We start from the raw sequence: 22,924 nt of genomic DNA on the forward strand, positions 1-22,924 counted from the left end.
TAACTTGCATAAATGTAAACAACCCCTGAGTTGAAGCAAACTATAGCGCACATAGTGGTACAGTTAGTAGAATGGCAAAGGTTTACAAAGACAGTTTGACATCAGCTAACTTACTTTCAGTCCTCCAAGCCTGTACTGTGGGTACTCTGTGGGTAATTTCACACAAAGACAAGTGTTAAAGCTGCTTTCTGTCAACAAAGCTGTGTTACAGCCAAGCTTGCTTAAGTTTACAGACACTGTGAACCACACAGTCCTAGATAAAATCGCCGTTGTCCCGTCCCGGCCTTTCAGAAACACAGCTGTACAGGCTTTGTGTACCCATTGTGTCCTTTGTATGTGCTGCCTTTGAAATAACGCCTACAGTGTTATGGATCTTAAGCAAACTTGATGACGTTGAAGTTCAGCACGCCTGTGTTTCCCTGTGTCAGACGTCATTTTGTGGAATTAATTTACTAAAAGCACACATTTCATGATTTGATTTTCTGGTTGACTACAGGTGTGAGACACACCAGACGAAGCAGTTACTACTGTTACTTGTTTGATCGTTTGGTTTTCTTTAGATCAAACCAAATGTAAGATTTGATTTTTTCAGGCATAAAGTACTTTGATCACTAGTGTTGTGGAAAACCTCGGACTCAGAAGACGGAATGAAACTCAGGAGACGCTGATGTCTTATGATGAAGTATTTAATGACACTCGATCAAGGAGAAACAGTGTTAACATAGAACTGATGTGCTCAGTACTTAATACTATGTGCATTGCCACATCAGTTCTGAAGTCTACACTTCATGTCAGGATACATACATACTAAACTTTAGATATTAGTTGTATATCAACCTTGCATACCTCTGTCTCCAGAACAGATATCAGGGTCATGCTCTGTTCCGCCTGGCTAGCTCACATAGGCCAAACAGACAATACTGAGACAGTTGGCGCCTCAGTGAGATATTGCCACCCAAATGGTGGAGGACTAGTATCTCTTGGTTCTTCCCAGCACCAACGTGCAGCTGCAAGCAGTAAATTGATAACAATAAGTTGTTGTGATTCTCTAGGACCTGGCCTTGGGATGACCTGCCCCGAAGATGCCAAGAAGCAGAATAACACAAACACTGAGGACTCATTAATCCAGGGAGAAAGAATGCTTTATGAAAGAACACTTCAAGGTTGAAAAATTATTCTCCAACAACTAGCTTGATTTGATTTCCACTAAATCCTCCTTAGTATGTATGCCTTTACATTAAAGGATTAATAATAAGACAACACCGTCATCTTACACCTGAAAGACATTTAGAAATGTTATCCTAATATTGTCATGAAAATTATCACCACATTCATGCTTCCCAGTCAACTGAACTCTCTCTTTATTTCGAACAATCCTCAGTCTTTCCTTTAGCAAAAAAGCCTTCCAGTTTTGTCCAGTGGTCATTTGGGGTATTACAGCTAATATTACACTGCAGATCCTCGAAGGGTTTATTTCTATCAAACTTTCCATGATGTCATCACAGTGCATTGTTGGGATCTCATGCCATGTTCTGAGATTTAAACATGTTCTGAGAGGCCTGCATGCACCACAACTAGGTCAAACTCTGGCCTCTCACAGGATGGGACACACCAGAACCCAGTGAGGTAAAAAAAAAAAACCCAAAACGTCGTAACTCCAGTCCTCCAAGCTTTTTCCCTGTGTTCACTTGATTAGTGTTGATATCTATCAGATTTTGACACACTCAGTGAACAACAGAGTGAGGTAACACGATGGTGCCCTGTAATTAACATTATTTGTTAATAATTTTATGACTATTAATGATTATTTTTGATAATCATTGATATTCTGCTAATAACCAATGAAAGAAGAAAATGCTGCTCCTTCCTGTGCACAACAGCATAGTTCCTGTTTGACTCAATGATTATGCTGTTGTGCACAGGAAGGAGCAACATTTTCTGTATTAGAATGTCTAAAAACAACTAGACCAGTGCATGTTGGCCTCCGGCAGGGCTACCCTTTGTCTCTGGTCCTGTTCATTATTTTTATGGACAGGATTTCTAGGTGCAGCCAGGGACCCGAGGTTGTCTGGTTTGGGAACCACAGGATTTCATCTCTGCTTTTTGCGGAAGATGTTGTCTTGTTGGCTTCTTCGAGCCAGGACCTTCAGCATGCGCTGGGGAGGTTCGCAGCTGAGTGCGAAGTGGCTGGGATGAGAATCAGCACCTCCAAATCCGAGGCCATGGTTCTCAACTGGAAAAAGGTGTTCTGCCCCCTCCAGGTTGGAGGAGAGTTCCTGCCTCAAGTTGAGGAGTTCAAGTGTCTCAGGGTCTTGCTCACGAGTGAGGGAAGATGGGAGCATGAGACTGACAGGCAGACTGGTGAAGCAACAGCAATAATGCGGTCGTTGTGGTGAAGAGAGAGCTGAGCCGCAAGGTGAAGATCTCAATTTACCAGTCAATCTACGTTCCTACCCTCATCTATGGTCATGAACTTTGGGTCATGACCGAAGAACCAGATCTTGGATACAAGCGGCTGAAATGAGCTTCCTCCGCAGAGTGGCGGGGCGCTCCCTTAGGGATAGGGTGAGGAGCTCTGTCACCTGGGAGGAGCTCAGAGTAGAGCCGCTGCTCCTCCACATCGAGAGGAGCCAATTGAGATGGCTCCTGGATGCCTTCCTGGGGAGGTGTTCCGGGCATGCCCCACCAAGAGGAGGCCTTGAGGAAGACCCAGGACACACTGGAGCGACTATGTCACTCGACTGGCCTGAGAACGACTTGGGGTCCACCAAGAGCTGGAGGGAGTGTCCGGGGAGAAGGAAGTCTGGGCATCCCTGCTTAAGCTGCTGCCCCCGCGACCCGGTTCCAGATAAAGTGGAAGAAAATGGATGGACGGATGGAACAACTAGACCTTGGTTACATATTTTGTCGAGTTGTGTTCTTACATCATCCCAAATGTTTCCTACAATGTTCAAACCCAGAGAAATCTGTAGCAAAGGAGCTAATAACATAACATTCATTCTTTAAAACGGTATGTCAGAATGAATCTTAAATCCAGAGAAAGCAGAAGTCAGCATATATTTCTTTATAGTTTCAGGATAAGAATAGTCTTAGAAATTCCTTAATGAGTGGAGATGAATTTCAAAGTGCGGGAGGAATATGTGAGGGGAAGCTGTCTGGCATCTCTGAGAGAACAAATTAAAGACATTAAAAATCTCTTTGAGTTTCCCAAACAATCTTATTAAATGTGAACTCCTCACAAAGGCCAAAGATTGTGTTACATCTTTGTAAAGAACAACATAAATCACAGTGCGTTGTGTCACTGCATATTGATTAACTACATTTTAAATACAGTTTTTTCACACTGTCACATTGATCTGCTCTGATTATTTTATTTTGAAAATACAAACACACAGAAACTTCTTTTCCTTTTAACACTGAGGCAGGTAAAAAGAAACTATTACACTGTGTTTGATGCAAATAGGAAAGCCCATTTTCTTTTTAGATGTGTCAGTAGTTGTCCACTAACTGACAAGTTTGATTGGTAAGGCTGGGAATGGTTTAACTTTCTGTTATTGTCTCCTTAAACATGTAATACACTTAGCCCATTCACAAGTGCTGTCTGTGTACTGAAAAGCCCGTTATATCATATTTCCACACACCCTTCTAACATCAAAACACATCAATGAGCCACAATGTTGCACTGGGACATGCAGGAAACATGTCACCTCATGTTATCATTGACATGAGCACTGTAGTTTATTTTGAGTCCACACATGTCCTTCTGTGGCTGTAAACACTCAGTACTGTAGCATACCAAATGTGTATTAATCCGTGGCTGGAAATAGTTCCCAGTAAAATGGCCAGAATAACTTGCATGGGGGCCCAGGCAAAAATGAGCTTCTCCATCTGCGCAGTGTGTACAATATTAGTATTACATGGCCACAATTTTTCTGTGTGATTTATGCTTTTTTTGTATTTAGATCTTCTGTCGCTTTATTTGAATAGTGACAGTTCAAGAGAGAAAGGAAAGGCATGGGAGAAAGCATTAACTATATAGATTATGCATTTGTTTGTAGGTGTTGCCTTTCTTTTCGAAATGAGTAGGTGATGGGCATGTCAGCATGCTACACCTGCAGCTTTAAGGATTTAAAGCAAACATGATGACACTGAACCTCAGCACGCCTGCTGTCTGTTGGCTGGAGTCACGCAGCAGTAATGGTGTGAAGGTGTGAGAGAGCATTAACTATATGGCTTATGGATGGAGCTTCATGGTCTGAAAAGTAAAGCGAGTGAGAAAGTTCCTTAAAACTGTATTCTTTGTAATGCAGGGAACGACTCAGTCAAATATTTGATTATATCGTTGCTGTCTGACGAAAAAAAACGTATCTCCACTTCTTACGTTTTTGACATTTTACATTGTATGGCATGCCCGCATTCCTCCCGAGCAACTGATGTGTTGGGTATTTATACTACCATCAGTCAAACTGATGTGTGCATGTCAATATCAGATTACTGCTTGCCCATGATTTATCTTGATTTAAATATAAAATAAAAATAAAAAGCTTTTGTTAGCATAATGTGTTAAGTGGAGATGTAGAATAGCCTGCAATCAAGTTTGACTGAAGGATTGCAAATAACCGCATGTCATTGGAGCGCATAGTAAAACAAAATTGCTTCTGGAAAAAAAATAATTTTGCCAATATATTTTTTTCACGGGGCAGCGACGATATGTAAGCTTATAAGAAAGACTTTGTGCCGTGATTTATTTCCACAATAAACAGTTTCCAAATGAATTTTTCATCATCTCAGTTACTAGTCTTCTTCAATACAATATGATGTCCATGTTGTAAATTACAGTGTCATTTAAAGTAAAATAGATAATAAAACAGGGTATATTTTAGGGCAGGGCTACCTTGTGATTCACAAGTCCCTGTTCGTGAGTTCCCAATCAGATCCAATCAGGGTAGATCCAAATCTGGTCACTTCTGGCTCCAAAAAAAGCAAGATGGTGACTGGCCATAATGCCAGACCCCAGGCTTCAAAACCACAAGCCAGTGGGTGACATCATGGTGGGTATACGTTAAGAAGAAAGTGGGGTAAGGAAAATAAATTTCAGCCAATGGCAACCAAAAGCATGGGGTAGTACAGAGGAAAGCAGAACTGCTACGCTTTTTTTCCACTGTTTTGAGAAACTATTGCAAAAAAAAGAAAAAAAAACCCTATCGTCCCAGCTGCTTTAGGACATAATTTTCTCCTTTTTGAAAAATGAAACGAGATATGTGTGAAACAATTTTAAAGATTTACATCTTCAGTTAGTATAAATGAGCCAGGGCAGCTAGGGAAGTGGTAAAATACTGAGAACACACAGAACACATTCTCGATCCTTTCATGAGATTTGTTGAAAAGAAAAAGAAATAAGAAAAGTATTAGATAACACCTGTCCTATCCTATCCTATCCTTTTTAACATTTGTCATATTGATATTATATCACACTGGCTGTAGAGAAAGCAGTGTTTCCTGACATCAGTAGTCCTAAACAGTTCTGCTGATCAAATATTATTTATCAGTGCAATTCATTCATTCCCTCTGAAAAATGCTTTCCTACATTTTTCATCTCTTTTTATCCCCTTTATCTGTCTCTGATCACAATCAAGTCTGCAAAGCCTGGAGATTTCTCTCGCTGTCCATATCAATCAGTCACTCTACCTCCCCACTCCCATTGCTCTCTCTCTCCCTTTCTCTTTCTCTCTTTCACTCTCTCCCTGGGCTCAATCATAGTTCACTTATTAAATATTAATCAAGGCAGGTTGAGAAGCAGTTGATCAACTGTCCCTTCATTGATTTTCTGTTCCCCTCAGCACTCATGTGTCCCATGCAGCTGGAGTTATACTTCTAATAAGCATGGGTACTTTCAAGTGTGTGTCTTATTTTTTTTTTTTTTACTAATATCCCTTTTTTCAGACTATTCTGCTAAACATCTCTTTTTTCGTTAGACCATGCTTTCATGTCATGAAGCAACTTTTTGAAAACCGTCATGTTTTAGTTCCCAAAATTCAAACCAGCTGTCTGCATCTCAGCCCTTCTGTTTTTCAAAGTCCATTCAAATTCAGGCCAATGAGCACACATCTGCACTAACCTTGACAGATTCTTGCCACTGACTAATGGGGAAAGTCCTGCAAGAGCTTTAATAATTCTCTGTGGATCCAGACTATTTAAATTCTGAGTTGGCAGTGTCTAGCACTCATTCAGTGATTTATTTTCCCTACCTGCTTACCCTCTCTAAGGGGAATGGAACCTATTCCAGCATTCACTGAGCAGGAATCAGGGTCAGACCCTGAACAGTGAATGTACATCACTGAAGTTACTGATTGGTGGCCCTTTTTGACCTCAAGGGCTTTTCCAGCAACTTTTTAAGAAATCTTACCTGCATTTTGACTGCAGTTCTGGATTTGATTCCAGTTCCTGGGCTATAATTCTTCCAACTTCCAAAAAGTTTCCGCTCTGAAAAAAAAGCACTTTTTGATGGCCTGCAAACCTTCATGGTTGATTTTGCAAGCGTTAAGTCACTGACTGACTAAACTCATGCCTCAAGACTGATAGCAAACCTGCACACACCTCTGTGGTTTTTTTTCAGCTGCCCTAGCTGTCATGGCACAAGGAGTGGCAATATCAGTGTCTTTTTTCTTAGGTCAAGATCAGAATATCTTTTGAGTGGATTGCCATGAGATTTAGTCTTGACTTTGTCTCTAGGACCACCATGATATTGACATTTTTTGTTCTTCCTGAAATTTCATAGTACACCCTTGCCACCCAATTCATCAAATAGTTGTTCCTACTATTATTGGACAGATTGGCATGAAATTTGGTACAAACATCTAAGATCTCCAGAGGATGAGCCCTACTGACTTTGGCAATCCCTTGAACTTTCCACTTGTGTCACCCCAGTTGTTCAGTCCAAGTTTGTGACTTAAATTCAAGTCTCACTTTAGTCACATACAAAGTGTCTTAAGACTTGATTTGAGACACAAGATCTGGGACTCAAGAACATTTTTTACTCTATTTTATTTTATTTATTTATGGTGCATTAACCTTAAGGACATGTCTGATGAGTAATAGCTGAATGTCATTCCCTCCCTCATTATCACTGCGCTTCTAGTGCACGCAGCCACAGATTACAATGCAACAACGACACCATGGCAAGCACACCTGGAGCTGCTGAGACACAACCTTTGCCTACAATAACTTGACACAAAGTCCAAACAAAAGAACTGCTAAATGCAACGTTTGATCACGAATACTGCATGTTGGATAAAGTGCACTTTACAACCAAAAGAGATGTAAGACTTATCTTGGAATTGCAAAACAAACAAACAAACAAACACACAAAAAATTGCATCTCTGTCCTAATGAATTTTCTGATCCCCATACTTTTCTTCTAGCACCACCTTAGAGTGTAATCTTTGGTTTAGAAACATCTTGCCATAAATTAACTTTGGTGACTACTTAACTTAAGTACTTAACTCTAAGTGTAAGCTTTACTTTGTTTTTTGTGCTAATTACCAATGGTAGATGATGGCCAAGGTAAGAATCATAGCAACATGGTAACATTGTCAGTGCGAGCATGCTGACATGGTAGCATTAGCTCAAAACACTGTTGAAGCTTTGTAGATTCAACAGGAATTCATGAACTCACAGGACCTTGATTTCCTGATTAGATCCTGGAACTGTTTTGTCATAAAATGTGTTGTACATGAAAATGTGTGGATTGTATGCAGACTCTTGACATACATGTCCTTTTGTGAAAGAAACCAGGAAAACATATAAACTGCACACAGTAAATTCCATTTACTGACCATCAGGATTCTTCTTGCTGGGAAAAGGTGGATTGACAAAGGTTCAATCTAGCCTTGAACATATAATTAGTTTATGTGCCAAACCAGAAATAACAAATTCCTGCCAGATGACCAATGTGTTTCTCTGCCTTGATTTCCCAAATGCAAGTGCTAAGCTCATAAACAGCAATCATACAACACTGCTTCATACTGCTTTCAAAGAAATGTAGAAATTCTAATCAGTGCATCATGAAATTACTCTTTATCCTGTTAATTTACATCCAATCAATACAATGGGATGAATTTTATATACAGTGCATACTGAAAGTGTTCCCACCACTTCGCTTTTTCCACATTTTGTTATGTTACAGTCTCATTCCAAAACAGATTAAATTAAATTTCTCCCCCAAAATTCTACACAAAGTTACTCATAATGACAAAGTTTGCTTGATTTTTTTTTTGCAAATTTATTAAAAATGAGAACCAAAAAAATGTCACATGTACATAGTAGTATTCACACCCTTTGCCATGACACTCAAAATTGAGCTCAGATGCATCCTGTTTCCACTGATCATCCTTCAGAGGTTTCTACAACTTGAGCTGAGTCCACCTGTGGTAAATTCAGTTGATTGGGCATGATTTGGAAAGGCACACGCCTGTCTATATAAGCCCTCACAGTTGACAGTGCATGTCAGAGCACAAACCAAGCCATGAATTCAAAGAAGTTGTCTGTAGACATCTGAGACAGGATTGTGTTGAGGCACAGATCTGGGGAAGGGTACAGAAAGATTTCTGTAAGTGGAAGAAGTTTGTTACCACCAGGACTCTTCTTAGAGCTGACTGCCCAACTAAACTGAGTGATCGGGGTAGAAGGGCCTTAGTCAGGGAGGTGACCAAAAACTCAATAGTCACTCTGACAGAGCTCCAGTGTTGCTCTGTGAAGAGGGGAGAACCTTCAAGAAGGACAACCATTTCTGCAGCCCTCCACCAATCAGGCCTATATGGCAGAGTGGCCAGACGGAAGCCAATCCTCAGTAAAATGCATATGAAAGCCCGCCTGGAGTTTGCCAAAAGGCACCTGAAGGACTCTCACACCACGAGAAACAAACTTCTCTGGTCTGATGAAACAAATATTGAACTCTTTGGCATGAATGACAGGCGTCATGTCTGGAGGAAACCATGCTAAGGTTATAGGATCATAGTCAAAAAGACTTGAGGCTGTAATTGCTGCCAAAGGGGCTTCAACAAAGTATTGATCACAGGGTGTGAAGACTTATGTACATGTTGTATTTTTATTTTTTTATTTTTAATAAAGTTGCAAAGAAATTCAAGCAAACTTGTTTCACTTCGTCATTAAGGGGTATTATGTGTAGAATTTTGAGGGAAAAAATTAATTTAATCCATTGTGGAATGACACTGTAGCATAACAAAATGTGCAAAAAGCGATGCGGTGTGAATACTTTTTGGATGCACTGTATATAGATGCAAACAGTATCATATTTCTGAGAGTGAGATGAGAAGATGAACTGCATGCATTAACATTAAACACAGAAGTGCACTCAGAACATAGTTAGCTTACCTTAGCATAAAGACAGAAATAGGCAGAAAAAAATAAGCAAATCTTAAATCAACATCCAAACCTAAATATCACTAATTAACACATCTTATTTGTTTAGCCCATATACAAGCAGAAATCTGAAAACATCCATTTGTGATTTTACATGAAGCTATAAATTATTTCTTGGCGAACAGCAGCCAGAGTCTTGCGCTCACAATGAGGTGGCCAAGTTTGGTATGAGCCTGTACAGAGACCAAAATCTGTCATCTATACCTGGCAACCCAAGCTGGAGCAAAGGAAGCTGCAGAAAGCGCAGGGCAGATGGCTGCTAAATAGCTCCAACATGTGAGTGCCTCGAAAACCAGAAAATGATCTCCCAAATATATCATTTTTTTAAAATTCTGTTTTTGTACAGTTTCAACAAACAAGATTCAACATGTTGGCTTATTAGCTATAGAGGTGTTGGTAGGTGGATTTTTTTAATGTGAAAAGGACATTAATGTGGTCACTATGAATAAAGCACTGACCTCACACTTGACGAAAAAGCACTCTTGTGTTTCAGTGATAACACGTAAGCTCTCCAGTTTCCATCGCCGACTCTTTTGTTTGTCTTTTCTAAGTCTAGCACTCTTGCTCATTTTCTCTTCACATCTTTTTCTCCCAGATCTGCCTTTTCTTTTTTTCCAGCCATTATTCCTCCTCAGGTCTTCATTAAAACTTGATGGAGATGAGTGAAGCCAATAATCTTCAGGCCACATGAACAACCCTGCCTGAAATCAATAGGTTTCCTAGAAAAAAAAAAAAAACACAGAGTGAACAGGGGTGGGAGAAGGTCTGGTTTATTAAATATTGAAACAGCAAGTCTCTGGGGAGAGGAGGAAGAGTTGTGGTGATGCAGTGTCTGACCCAATTAGCATCTCCTGTTCACCTGCCAGGCTCCAGCGGAGGCTCCACTTTGACTTTTACTCGACACGACAAGCCGCTTCTGGGACAGTCACACTCTTCAGGAGCATCATCCCTGTTGTCTTGTACACTAATCATGACACGATGCATCTGTGGCTGTCACACGCTTGAAGGGGGGCATCTTAACTCCGTGTAATATCAATCACTTCCAGCTCCAAAATGATCTTAATCTTCAGCCGTCAACTCGTCACGACAAGGCTCCTCTGGGATGAGACAGCTCTTTTGTAATGTTGTCTCAGCTTTTCATGGTACCAGTCATGATGTCCTTCTGGGGCTGTGTTACTCCTTTGCGACACCTACAACATTTATTTGCAGTTTGGGTTTTGTTTTTGGTTTTTGAGGCGGTTTTTTTTTTGTTTTTTTTTGGGGGGGGGGGCGTTTAGAATATTTGGCAAAATGCCTTGATAGCGATAACAGTGTGGCTTTGACTGTTATATTGAGGAAGTTGACATCACATTCTCTGACAGCATGCTAGCATGTAACTGCGCAAACATAAACTGCATAAGTAGTTAGTTTCAAAGGTAGAAAAATTTTACTATGTTTGCCATCTTGGACAGCTATAAAGTACATGACAAAAGCAGACACAGAGCTGTAAGCACATCAGTAATTTGTTAAGTTTAGTTATAGTTAAAATTACATTTGCTAATGATGACTTTGGACAGCTTGCCTCTCCTAATATAGCATGTTTTATTTTAGTTCAATTCAGTTCAGTTCAAAGCTTGCAAAAATTTCTTACAGAGGTCTTTATGGAAAAAAGTACATGTGGCATTCACTACAGCAGCTTTTACAAACTTAAGCATTTGTGATTTTAACATTAAAACAATGATTAGTCTGTGAGCACGGATAAAACTCTTTTAAAAAAAGTGTAGACACATCATCATAACTTTTTTAATCATATCCATAAAATCTAAAGCCAAGTGACATTTTTAATGGCAATCTCTGCTATCTCTTCCAGGACTTTCACTTGTCATTAGGAGCTCTGCTGCTGGTCCCTCTTGTACTTGCAAATCTTTTTATTTTTAAATTAGCAATACATTGAGCCAAAAGAACAAATGTTTGGCTGTAAACAGTACGGTAAACTACCTAAAATACTTCAAATTCTTGTTAGATAATAATTCATGAAAAGATTTCAACTTTTGAGATTATGGTATCAAAATGTATTATTATTGTTCTTATTTTTAACAATAGGTAAACAGCAGCCTACTCAACACAATCACGCCTTGTCCATTGTGTCTAAGTTTGTGTCTCATTTGAAACATGTCAGGCAAAGAGTTCCAGGACCAGGACTCAGAATCACTGGATTAGAGACACAGGACATTTTAATTGCAGAAGTTTTAAATAATTATGGACCTTCATGTATTTGTGAAGCCAGCTCAGAATTCCCTCCAGCTCAAAGTACTTCTTTGGACAGCTCAACATGTTCATCAGGTTGTGAGTTCAAGACTCAGCTGCTGCAAAATGAACATCTTACATTTATTTAGTCAGTGTGCTGCGTGAATTAAACACGACCACGAGGTTCAGTGATAACTTCAGTCTTATTTGTCTTGCTTCTCTTCCTTTTTTGTTTTTTATCTTTGTCCTTCTTCCTCTTCCTCTTCCCCACTTACACACTGATGAATGTTGCATGTTAAACTAAAGATTAAAAAATCTATAAAACCAAGCTGCTGTTTGTGTTATGGATCTGTTTTTAAATTTAAGATCACAGTTTTCATCAGTTCTGTTTTCCATAAGAGTGAGCTCCTGTCTGTCACTCTTCTCTTGTGTGTATGCAGTGATAACTATTCAGACACTGTAATTCACTAGGAAGCTAGTCATTGGTGTGCATTGCCTGCTATGAGACAGAAGCTTTGAGATGAATGAGTAAAGAGATTAATTCAAACAGAAGAAAGACGGGAATAAGCAACAGATGGCAAAAGAAAGAAGCTGCCAAAACAATTCAGTGCACCTCCTTTTGTCTCCACCTTCTTGTCCCTCAGTGCGGAGCAAAGTAAGGATGGAGGTAAGAAGTAGCCTTAAATGTGTTGCAGAAAGGTTTGTGTCAATCATTTATTGAATATTTGAATTTCTATTTTTTTAATTTGGTCTTTGTGATGTCTTGTAGATGCATTTTTGATGATCCGTTGCGCTCAGAGCTAACATCTGTGACAAATACGTTGAGCCATTGGTAATTGCACAATAAAATCACCTTGTTTTGCCAGATGAAAGCTTTTAATGTGACCTTGACATACATTTATTTTATTATTTATACATTTGTGTATCAAACATTTGTGTATATGTACACATAATTGTCCAGTAATTCAAGACTGTAACCATGGACAAACAACAAACAGCACACAGATCTACAGTGGTCTACACTGTAAAACTATAATTGGTGGTAATATTAATATTGTCAGTTTGTGAAGATTAGTTGTGGTTATTTTTACTTTTTTTTTTTTTTTTTACATTAGGTAATGCACTGTATGGTTGATGGTTGTGGCTCCCTTGTTGCTTTGTCTCAGTGGCACCTCAGTACAGCTCTGATCAGACTTTAAGAGGAACAATAAGCAATGAGGCTGCTATTCATGAGATCACTATGGGATTACAGGCATGTAAATCACTCGTGCCTAAGTAGGCATTCTGAACCTTGTGCTAGAATGGCAGACCCCACCACCACCACCAATAGAAAATACTCAATAGAGCGATAGCCTAATTGCTAAATGTATTTACACTGAATAGCTATTTTAGGAAAATGGGGCCAAGAAATAGGGTTGAAATCATGGTTTGATTTCATTGTCAAGTATTAGAACTTTATGGCTGGGGAAAGATCACAGTGTTAGTTTCATATAGACAAATTCTGCAGTGGTCTGAAGCATGACACATAACGTGTCTCCACACACTGGGATGTGAGCCTCAGTCTCCAGCATCAAGTTTTTCATGGTTAATGCTATTACATCACATAATTGGTAAAAAAATTACTATTATTATCTTTCTGTCTCTGTCGTTATTTTTCCAAACAGGCAAATGGTTGGTAATAAGCACAACAGTAGGCCTATTTGAATCATTGAGCAATCTGGAGATGTGGGCGGTAATTGAAAGGTCTAGAAGCAGACTATACATGTTGAGAAAGGATGACGAAGCTTTGAGATGAATGATGGAGGCTGTGATGGAATAATTCTATCTTCTGTTTTCGTGGCATTTTATCATTCCTCAAATCTTCTTAGGCATCTGATTCACATTCATTTGCTGCTGCTGAAAAGATGAGAAAGGATCAGCCTAATCAAACGCTGCCATTTCACTCCTCCCTAAAAGATGGTATAAACTGACCGAATAATGGCTAATAATTATTTCGAACTACATCAACCAAATGCGTATCTGTCTGGAAGAATTTTTTTCTTGTTAATTCTGACTCAACAAACAGCGTTAGGCTTTGATAAGGTACTGTAAATACCTATGTACGAAGTAAATGACTTATGATACTGGGTTCACAGGGGACAGGGGTGACACAGGGGTGTGTGAAGCATGCAGTGACTTTGAAATCCAGCTTCCACAGGGGTTCCTCCACATGTTCATAAGGGCATGAACAACACATGGTTTCCTGAATCGGCCCCTAATTGTATTAATTCTTTGGTTTCACCTGATGAGATTTGATGATATTTCTGTGTGTAGACTGTGTCTGGATACAACATTTACATTGACAAATGCTCCCTCATGTTTTTATCAAATCAGAAATAACTGTAAGTAAATATATGAAGAAATAGAAACATCTAAAGGCACAGGTGTATGTAACCCCCATGACACCTGCCATTAATATGTATCTGCAATATAAAAAACTCTCTTCTGCCAAAGCAGATTGTCCTGCGTATAATTTCCTGTGCACCTTAATCTTTATACATACTTAGAAATGACAGTAGACGCCTGGTCTTGCTTGTTCTCCATCACCAAGGGTCCTGACAATCCCTGCAGACAACTGACAGGACGCTACCTGAGCTGCTTGACTTGCAGTGTTTGTTGCTGTTGCTCCTGGTTGGATTCTTTTCCAAAAGTGTATATACTTTGTGTGTATGATTGATAACACTCATCCCCGCAGTCCATCACTGAAGCAAAAAGCTGTAAAGACAGCAGTGTTACTCACTGCACCAACTCTCTTTTTATTCACACACTTGTCTCATCTGACTGTGGTCCAACACTTGCAGCCAGGCAGACAACAGAAATAAAGTTACTGTCAAATGATACACTTGTATTTCTGCTCTGATTGATTTCTCACTTCATGTTCCGCGTTCAGCTTTCACTTCATCTTTGCTCTGTGTGGTTTTGCAGTGCTGAACCCTTGTCCTGTTGCTGCAGCCAGAAGGTGTCACTCCATCTATAAGGGTTTTGCTCAGTGTCTGATGGCTCTGGGCGACAGTCTGACAGACAGCGCGCGCAAGGACGAAGACACACATGAGATACACTCCATCTGCAGGTCAGTGCGCAACCACACTCATAATGTGCCACACTAAACACACACCCAAATACGAGGATAAAATCCGAAAGCGGTGATTGGAGTATGCATTTCTAAAGCCCATAAGGCAGTCAGGGCAGTATTAGTGAGCATTCACTTACTTTAGGAGAGAGAAACAAAGACAGAAGTTCTCTGGGGAAAACGGTACATATTGTCCGAGCTGGAACTGAGTATGCAAGGTTTTCAGAAAGAAAAGTTTAGACAAGCATTTTGCAATTCCACAAAGTCATTCTGCTATCTGATATCAATAGGGCAGGTCCAGGCAATGCATCTGCACTGTTTCATGGATCGAAGTCTTGGCTCTCTAATCCCTCACTGGACTTACTGAGGACCTGCTCACACATTATAAGAATGATATTTATTAAAATGGCTGTGTGTGAGCATTAATGGATTGATGTTAACATAGAGTAAACTAGTAAACTAGTAGATACTGGACTAGTGCACCAAAGTTCCATGGCTGTTAAAAAGAAAATCATGGCTCGCTTTAAAGGTTCAGTGTGTAGGACTTAGGTAGAACAGTGGTGCAGTGGTTAGCACTGTCGCCTCACAGCAAGAGGGTTCCAGGTGTGGAGTTTGCATGTTCTACCTGTGCCTGCGTGGGTTTTCTCCAGGTACACCGGCTTCCTCCCACAATCCCAAAAACATGCACATTAGGTTAATTGGCTACTCTAAATTGCCCCTAAGTGTGTGTGTGTGTGTGGTTGTCTGTCTTTGTTTGTTGGCCCTGTGATTGACTGGCGACCAGTCCAGGGTTTGCTCCACCTCTCGCCCATAATCAGCTGGGATAGGGTCCCACAACCCTGAGGGATAAATGGTATAGAAAATGGATGGATGGATGGATGGATGGATGGATGGCTCAAAGATCTGTGGGAAGAAGGTGGGGCCTCCAAGTGGGAGGGTGCATCCCACAGCTTCTCAATCAGGATGGGATCTGGAGAGTCTGCAGGTACATTCTTGCACTGTTTTCGAAATATGATTGTGGCCATTGTCTTGCTTGGGTGGGGGGTTGGCGTGTGTCTAACGTCCACATGACTGCCAGAACACCAAGCCACCTGTCAGTGGTTTTAATGTTGTGGCTGAGTGGTGCATCTACAGAGGGAAGAGGTCCTCTTCCACAGGTAGATTTGTCATATTCTGTGTCATCAGCAGCAAAATACTAAATATACTGATGGACCAAACTGACATCAAGACTGGTGATGTTTCGTCCTCCTGTGCTGTCACCTAAATTTCCATTTGCCACCAACAATTCCCTTTGTGATCACACATCACAGGATGATCTAATCCCCAATAAAATAAAAAATGATTTTCCTGACTGGGATTATATGAGAGGAATATTGAATCTTTCAATGAGACAAACAGAATGACTACAGTCATTTATGCTGTTTGACTACTAAATTGCAGCAGCTCTACCAGGTGTCACTTCCAGCATGTTTATCTTGCTCAGTGTGTCATTTGTTTTATACAACAGTGTCACAGTTAATTTGATACTGATGTAAAAAGAAATAATCATTTTCATTTTTCAGCAGCCAAATATCTAGGCCTCTGGGTGGGTGTTTCCTATCAGAGTGGTGATTTGAGATTCATAGCCCTCTATGACATACAAATGTTGAATGAAGACGTTTTCCCCCTTTTTCACTAAGCCTGCATAGTGTTGATGTACCATAACAATCTGAGATGTGTGTCCCTTTACAACATCCAACATCTTGGAAGACCCACCAGAGTGGTAAATTTGTGAAGGTGGACGCTAGTAAGCTCAGCTATCCAGCTTCCAGTTTTTGATTAGAAGCCTGCCAATGTTAGCACTGATTCTCGTGAGACCATGGTTTTAGGGCGTAACACTGTTTTGATTAATGGGAGGGTGGAGCAATAAAGTGCAGAGTGTGGGGGACTGGAATTTCATTTTCTGCATTTCAACATATCATATTTCCAAGTACTTGAAACTTATGATTTAGATGGCTATTGTGAAAAAGAGATGTGAAAAAGCTGTGTTACATGGCCTAGGTTATTTGTAGGGCAATTTTTTTACCTTTACTCACAAGCATTTATCTCATCATTATTAGCTACCTCGTCATTATAAGTGCCATCCATACATGCCATACATTGTTATTTTCAGCACAGTCTAAGCTATTCAGATCTGCCATCATTTTAGGTGGTAATACTTGCATATATTTTACAGAAATTTTTATATCAACAAAAAAAATTTTGCCTTTTATGAAATTCTTACATTCTTACATGTATCTCAGCATAGAAGGCTGCCAGTAGACATATCTTTTCATATATGTGAAGTGGAGTCTCTGGAATCTGGCAGTATAAGAACTATGATGGTAGGATACTCTATGACTAACCAGTTTACAAAAACATGTTTTTGTTTGTGCCAAACGGAAATAAATGCCATTTTTTAAATTTTTTTTTACTTACTTACAATTGCATTGTGTTATTCCTGCTGAAAAATGTGCTTTATTTGAAACATGCTGCATATGTATCTTACACATCTTATAGATTAGAAAATTAATGATGTACAGCACAGCTGTGTTTACTTCTCTCTGCTCTTACTCTGAAATTTCTGCTCTGCAACTGTGACCCGAACTGACCTGACCTGAGCATGAACAGCTGCTCCCAGGTACTTAAACAGCTACTTCCTTTGAAGAAATGATGGAGTTGGGCTACAGTCCTGCACTGATCCCAGTGCAGGACTGTAGCCCCCACGTACAGCATTCAGGGTTAGAGAGCAGAAGTGGGAAGCAGCTCACAGATCTGTGCCTAAGGGCAACGAGCTTCTCGTTTTTTTTATAACCGAAATTTCATTTTTGTTATTACTAAAAGTAAAGTACTGCAAAAAGGTTCAAATGTGAACATTATCCAATCCTACCAATAATGACATTACACGCCTAAGGTAAACCTAGCAAAAATCATATTACCACTACTGTCCATGTTTATATGTCTTTCATTTGTTTTTATTGTGCTTTATTGTTTTTTATTGTCTTTTATTGTATTTGATTGTGTAGCTTTTATCTGTAAGGTGACCTTGACTGTCAAGAAAGGCGCCCATAGATAAAATGTACTATTATTATTATTATAATGATACTATTATCATTATTATTATTAAAATACAAAAGAAGCTATAAGTTCAAAAATAGCTTATCTTAGCACTAGCAATAGCTTAGCACTAACATGGACACACACAGCCTGCCCAGCTACAAAAAATAACAGAGAAGCTCATAGAAGGCACACAGAGAGAGCGTAACCGCTGCTCAGGGCGCCTTTACTCCACTAGTTTGCTCACACTCACACGGATACTGCACCAATCTATTTACCTGTATACCAAATGAACACTGATATAGTGAGCACAGTCACTGCAGAAAAGTTAATAAAGTTTCTGGTAATTTCTTTGGTAATTACAGTTTTGACCAAATAAGCAGTCCAAAGTCCAAACAAACACTGATTTCATAGCAAAAATGAATTTTAATTCCAATTTGATTTTAAGTTTGAACACTCACTTTCCGACAGCAGTGCCTTTCCTTTTCTCCCACTATATCTTCACTCTGCGGCTCTCTTTTTAGCCTCTCATTGTTTCAGCTGGAGGCCTGATGACACTGATTAAAGATGCATAATGTCTCTTACTTCCCCTCTCTCTTCACCAACCCTTTTCTTTCTCCCACTACTCCATTTCTCTGTTTCCTGTATCTATCCATCATTCCTCCTTCTCTCCCTCTGTCGTCATCTCACCACTCTATTTATACATACCTCTGTCATCCATCTTCCTAAGGAGTCATATCATCTTGACTGGAAAAAGGGGCCATAATGTATGAAGGGTATTAGAATAGGATGGCTGATCAGAGAGCAATGTTTCTGTTGAGTGTTGTTTGGACAGTCCCAAAATCATATTGAGCGCCTGATGTAGACATCACCCTGTACACAGATACTGGGAGCAACAAAGGGTGACCAAAGAGGTAGAAGTAGACCTTACACTCCAGTAAACTTGCTGAACTGCAGAATTGACAGCTTAAGTAGTTGTTTAATGCAACAACAGGAGTTGTGAGAGGTACTTTTTTTCTCTCTACATTATGAATGAGGCTTTTGCAACCATGAGCATGTGGGCAGGGTCAGAATACATGCTCTATATAATACATCTTAGAGACATTTAATACCAGTAATTCACAGGGAAGTGTTGCTGTGACTCAGTCAAACTCTACTTAAAGGAGGATTTTATTTTTGTTCAAAACACAATTTTATTGAGATTCACAAAGCATTACATTATAGTTCTTGAGGAAAACTGTATGTGCAAGTCTTCCTCACAGTATTAGATTAGATTAGATTAGATTAGATTAGATTAGATTAGATTAGATTCAACTTTATTGTCATTACACATGTACAAGTACAATGCAACGAAACGCAGTAAAAGTCATCTTACTGATATCCTACTGCATTCTGGTTCAGCTCATCTTTCCTTGTTCCTTCCTTTTTGAACCACGTTGGCAGCATGGCTATTGGGATGGCAGTGTTGGTTAGTTGGTTCACCACTTTGGTCCAAAGTGAAATATCCCTAAAATTACAGAATGGATTGCCATGAATTTTTGTACATACGTTCATGGTGCCTGGGGAGGCCTCTTAATGACTTAGATTAACCAGTTTCCTCTTGTGCCACCATAAGTTTGACATTTTTGGCTTTTAGTAAATTTTCATGGATTGCCTTGAAATTTGGTACAGACATTCATCTCCCCCTCAGGATGAATTGTAATAGCTTTAGTGATCCTCTGACTTTTCGTCTAGCACCATCCATCAGGTCAAAATTGCATTTTGTCCAATAAGTTGGTTTATGGCTACACAGACTGCTGAGAATAGTTTCAAATTTAGGGCTAGCAAATGCAGTGTTAATTTTGTTACCAAAAACTATGATGGAAAATGGGTTTTTGTTTTTTTCATAAGGAAGCTGAGACAAGGCAAGCAAAAAATAACTCTTTGATAATAAAAACCATGATAAAATGTAATTTTGTTTGTATTATTGAGATGAGATGGGACTACAATGTTAGAGGGCTATTTTAAAAGAAATGGATTATGTTTTCCCTCACTTGTGCATCTAGTCTGTCCATATAAACAGTGCATCCTGTCACTGACTTATGTGTGCAGATTAATGTGACGTATGAAGAGATTCCCATACTGGCCCAAACCAACACGCAAGTTAATGACAACGAAATGATTGCTTTGATGCATAAAAGTTTTAGTCGGAATAACAAATAGATTTATGGATACACTTTACATTTCAGCAGAAAGGAAAACCGTAAACTGCAATAAAGGAAGATGGAGGGACATCCTGTGGCTACAAATTAAGTTGGGAGAATCCAACCAACCTAAAAGACATGAAGGCCTACCAACCTGCTATTAATGCCTCAGTAACTAAGTTTAATTTTTAAATTTGCTCACCTCAGTCACTCGGCAGTCAGCCATGCCAACTTGGGCACATTTCCTATCACCACCAGTCTATTGTCATGTCTCCCAGTGTGTCCTGACACTACAGTCCAGCACTTCTGGACTGTAGTGTCAGGAACAAAATCCCAATATTTCTCACCGGAGTATTAGTAACCCGCAGCCCTTTTTCTTCTTGAGGTGGTGTTCTCAAACTGGACCTGACCTTTCTTGTACTTACTTTTTTGTGAGTTGCAGAACCCAATGTGGCCAGTTTTATTGCTTCTGTTCCCACGAGTGGTATGTTTAAAGCTCCAGAAAAATCTTTACAGATGAAATTGCACTTCCATGACCTCCATCTAATAGACAGTTAGCATGTTGCCTTTGTTCAGAGGCATTTATGGTCAATTATTCAATTTGCTCAAAGACACTACATCAGTAGCCTTTCTTACAGGAGTCATATTTGGTAACTTATTCATATGTGCATTTATCACCAGGTCCCTTTGTCCAAATCGATTAATGAGCATCTTAATTGCGTTCAGAATTAGATTAGATAATGCTCTTTCATGTTCATTTATGTCAATTCAATTTCAATTCAGTTTATTTATATAGCGCCAATTCACAACAAAAGTTATCTCATGACACTTTCCAATTAGAGCAGGTCTAGACCAAACTCTTTAATTAAATTAATTATGTCCAAAACACTTGCCACTGGCTTATCTTATCTTAAGTTCTGTATGTCCAGAACTGCTTGTACTGCTTGAATCTCGATCTGAGTACATTGCTGTTTTGATTTTTTTTTTGTGTGTGCTTATTTTATCCATGTATTATAAATCAGAATTTATTTCTTCATCTAATTTTCTTCAACAGTCTCTGCTTCAGTGTCTTTGTCATATTCAATTGGACTTTGTTCTGTACTTATCAGCTGCTTCATGTATTCTTCTAAAACATCAAGAGCCAGATCTCCTTTTGAAATGTCCCCATATATCTTTTTTAGGGGCTTGGTTGGAGCAGAGTGTATGGTTCTCCTTGTCTTTTTCAGCTGCACATTACTTTTCACCATAATTTTTGTTTGTCTTTCCCTGCAGCTTCAGTCCAAAAGTGTGTCATGCAACAGGTGGAGGTGACTCCCCTTATCAAATGCTGCCAACAGACACCACTTAGGCTACCTGGAAACAGAATGTGATAAAAAAAAATAAAAATAAAATAAAAATAAATAAATAAATCAGAATCAGAAATGTTTTATTTATCCCAGAGGGGAAATTCTTTGAAAAAAAAACATAATCAATGATTTAGCCTGCTCGAGGCTACCCTTTTCTGCATCAGTGTGTCAGCTAAGGTCAGTCCCATAGCTTTAAAGTAAAACATGCAAGGCTGGACAATTAATGTTCTTACTTTTCAAGATACATAGTGGCTTTCAGATCTGTTCCTCAGTGTATCTAAATGTATGCCATTCTGTTGCTGCAGTAATGTTTATACTAAGTTGATTTATTTATATAATTTCAGTTTTCACTTACTTGTCTTTGTCAGAAAAACCTTAATGGCAAGTCTTGGATATGGTCATCATTACTATCAAGTTAAGCTTTTGGTTCTAAGATTACACAGCAAGTTGTTTGCGCATGATTTCTTAGCTCCAAAGCCAGGCAGTGATATTAATAGACTAACTCTTTCACAATTTAGGATTTTTGTGCAAGGACAGAGAAAAAAAGAGAACTTTTGACAGTCAGCCCCTGGATACTTTTTCACCTCAACACAATCAGTTACAGGGATTTGAGCGTGCAGACCTTCAGAGTGGGAAAGCTGTGGGAAGAGGGGATGTCTGAAGCTGCTGGACTATTCAACTAGGCCTTCTGATGAAGTATACTTACGTTGATTCACTGTTCCTTTTTTCTCTGCGTTACATTATCTCTGTGACAATGATGATTATGCATTTGTGTGTATTGATGTTGAAGACTCTCATTTTCAAAAATTTAAAAATGGAGTTTTGATTACAATAAAGGTTTGGGAATGGTTGAAGAGAATTTTCTCACAAGCAGAATAACAAGTTGTGCAAGTGTGTGCGTGTCACCATGGCCCTGCAGCCCACCCGTGGTACCACTCCACTGTTGTTAAGTCTCCTCTATTCCTTGAGGTACCAATTAAACTACTAATCCTGCAACCCAGGCACCTTAGTGTGAGTGTTGCCTAATGTGAGGACATAAGAGCTCACACACACACACACACAATAAACACTTCTCCCCAATCTACACTCTGTGTCCTCACCTCACTTTTTCCTTCCCTTATTTTTCATTCTTTCTCCATCCCCCCATGCTTCCCTCTCTTTCTTCCTCCTCTTTGTTTCCTCTCTCTCCCTCCCTCTTTCTTGTCTTCTTGCATGTCCCTCCATCCCTTCATCCCTCTGTTTCCCTTTTCAACTCCCTCTCTTCTCTCAGGAACATGGTTTTAGAGCTTCTATCAGAGCCATTTAATGAGGAGGTAGCATGGTACTCTCCTCTGAAGATCCACAAGCACGTGCACACTCAAACATGCATGCACGCGTGCGCTCGCACACACACACACTCACACCATGTATGCTAGTCTGAATAAGAGGCTATGATTTGCATCTAGGCCAAGGCAGCTCCATTGTCAGAATGCTCCCAGGAGTGCAGCGCTGCTTTTATACTTCATATTCACAATAGGCATTTTGCAGTTGCAATCATTCACTGT

General features: G+C 39.5%; 1 protein-coding gene across 1 annotated transcript in view; it reads left to right on the top strand.

Annotated features, from left to right (window-relative positions):
- The window catches only part of nrn1la (neuritin 1-like a), a 60,841-nt gene that overhangs the window by 26,947 nt on the left and 10,970 nt on the right, over positions 1-22,924 (top strand). The window contains exon 2 of the mRNA XM_046394942.1: positions 14,632-14,776. Coding sequence (XP_046250898.1) covers positions 14,632-14,776 — 145 coding nt within the window. The remainder of the gene's footprint in view (positions 1-14,631; positions 14,777-22,924) is intronic.

The sequence above is a fragment of the Scatophagus argus genome, chromosome 7 (genome assembly GCF_020382885.2).
Source record: "Scatophagus argus isolate fScaArg1 chromosome 7, fScaArg1.pri, whole genome shotgun sequence".
NCBI lineage: Eukaryota > Metazoa > Chordata > Actinopteri > Scatophagidae > Scatophagus > Scatophagus argus.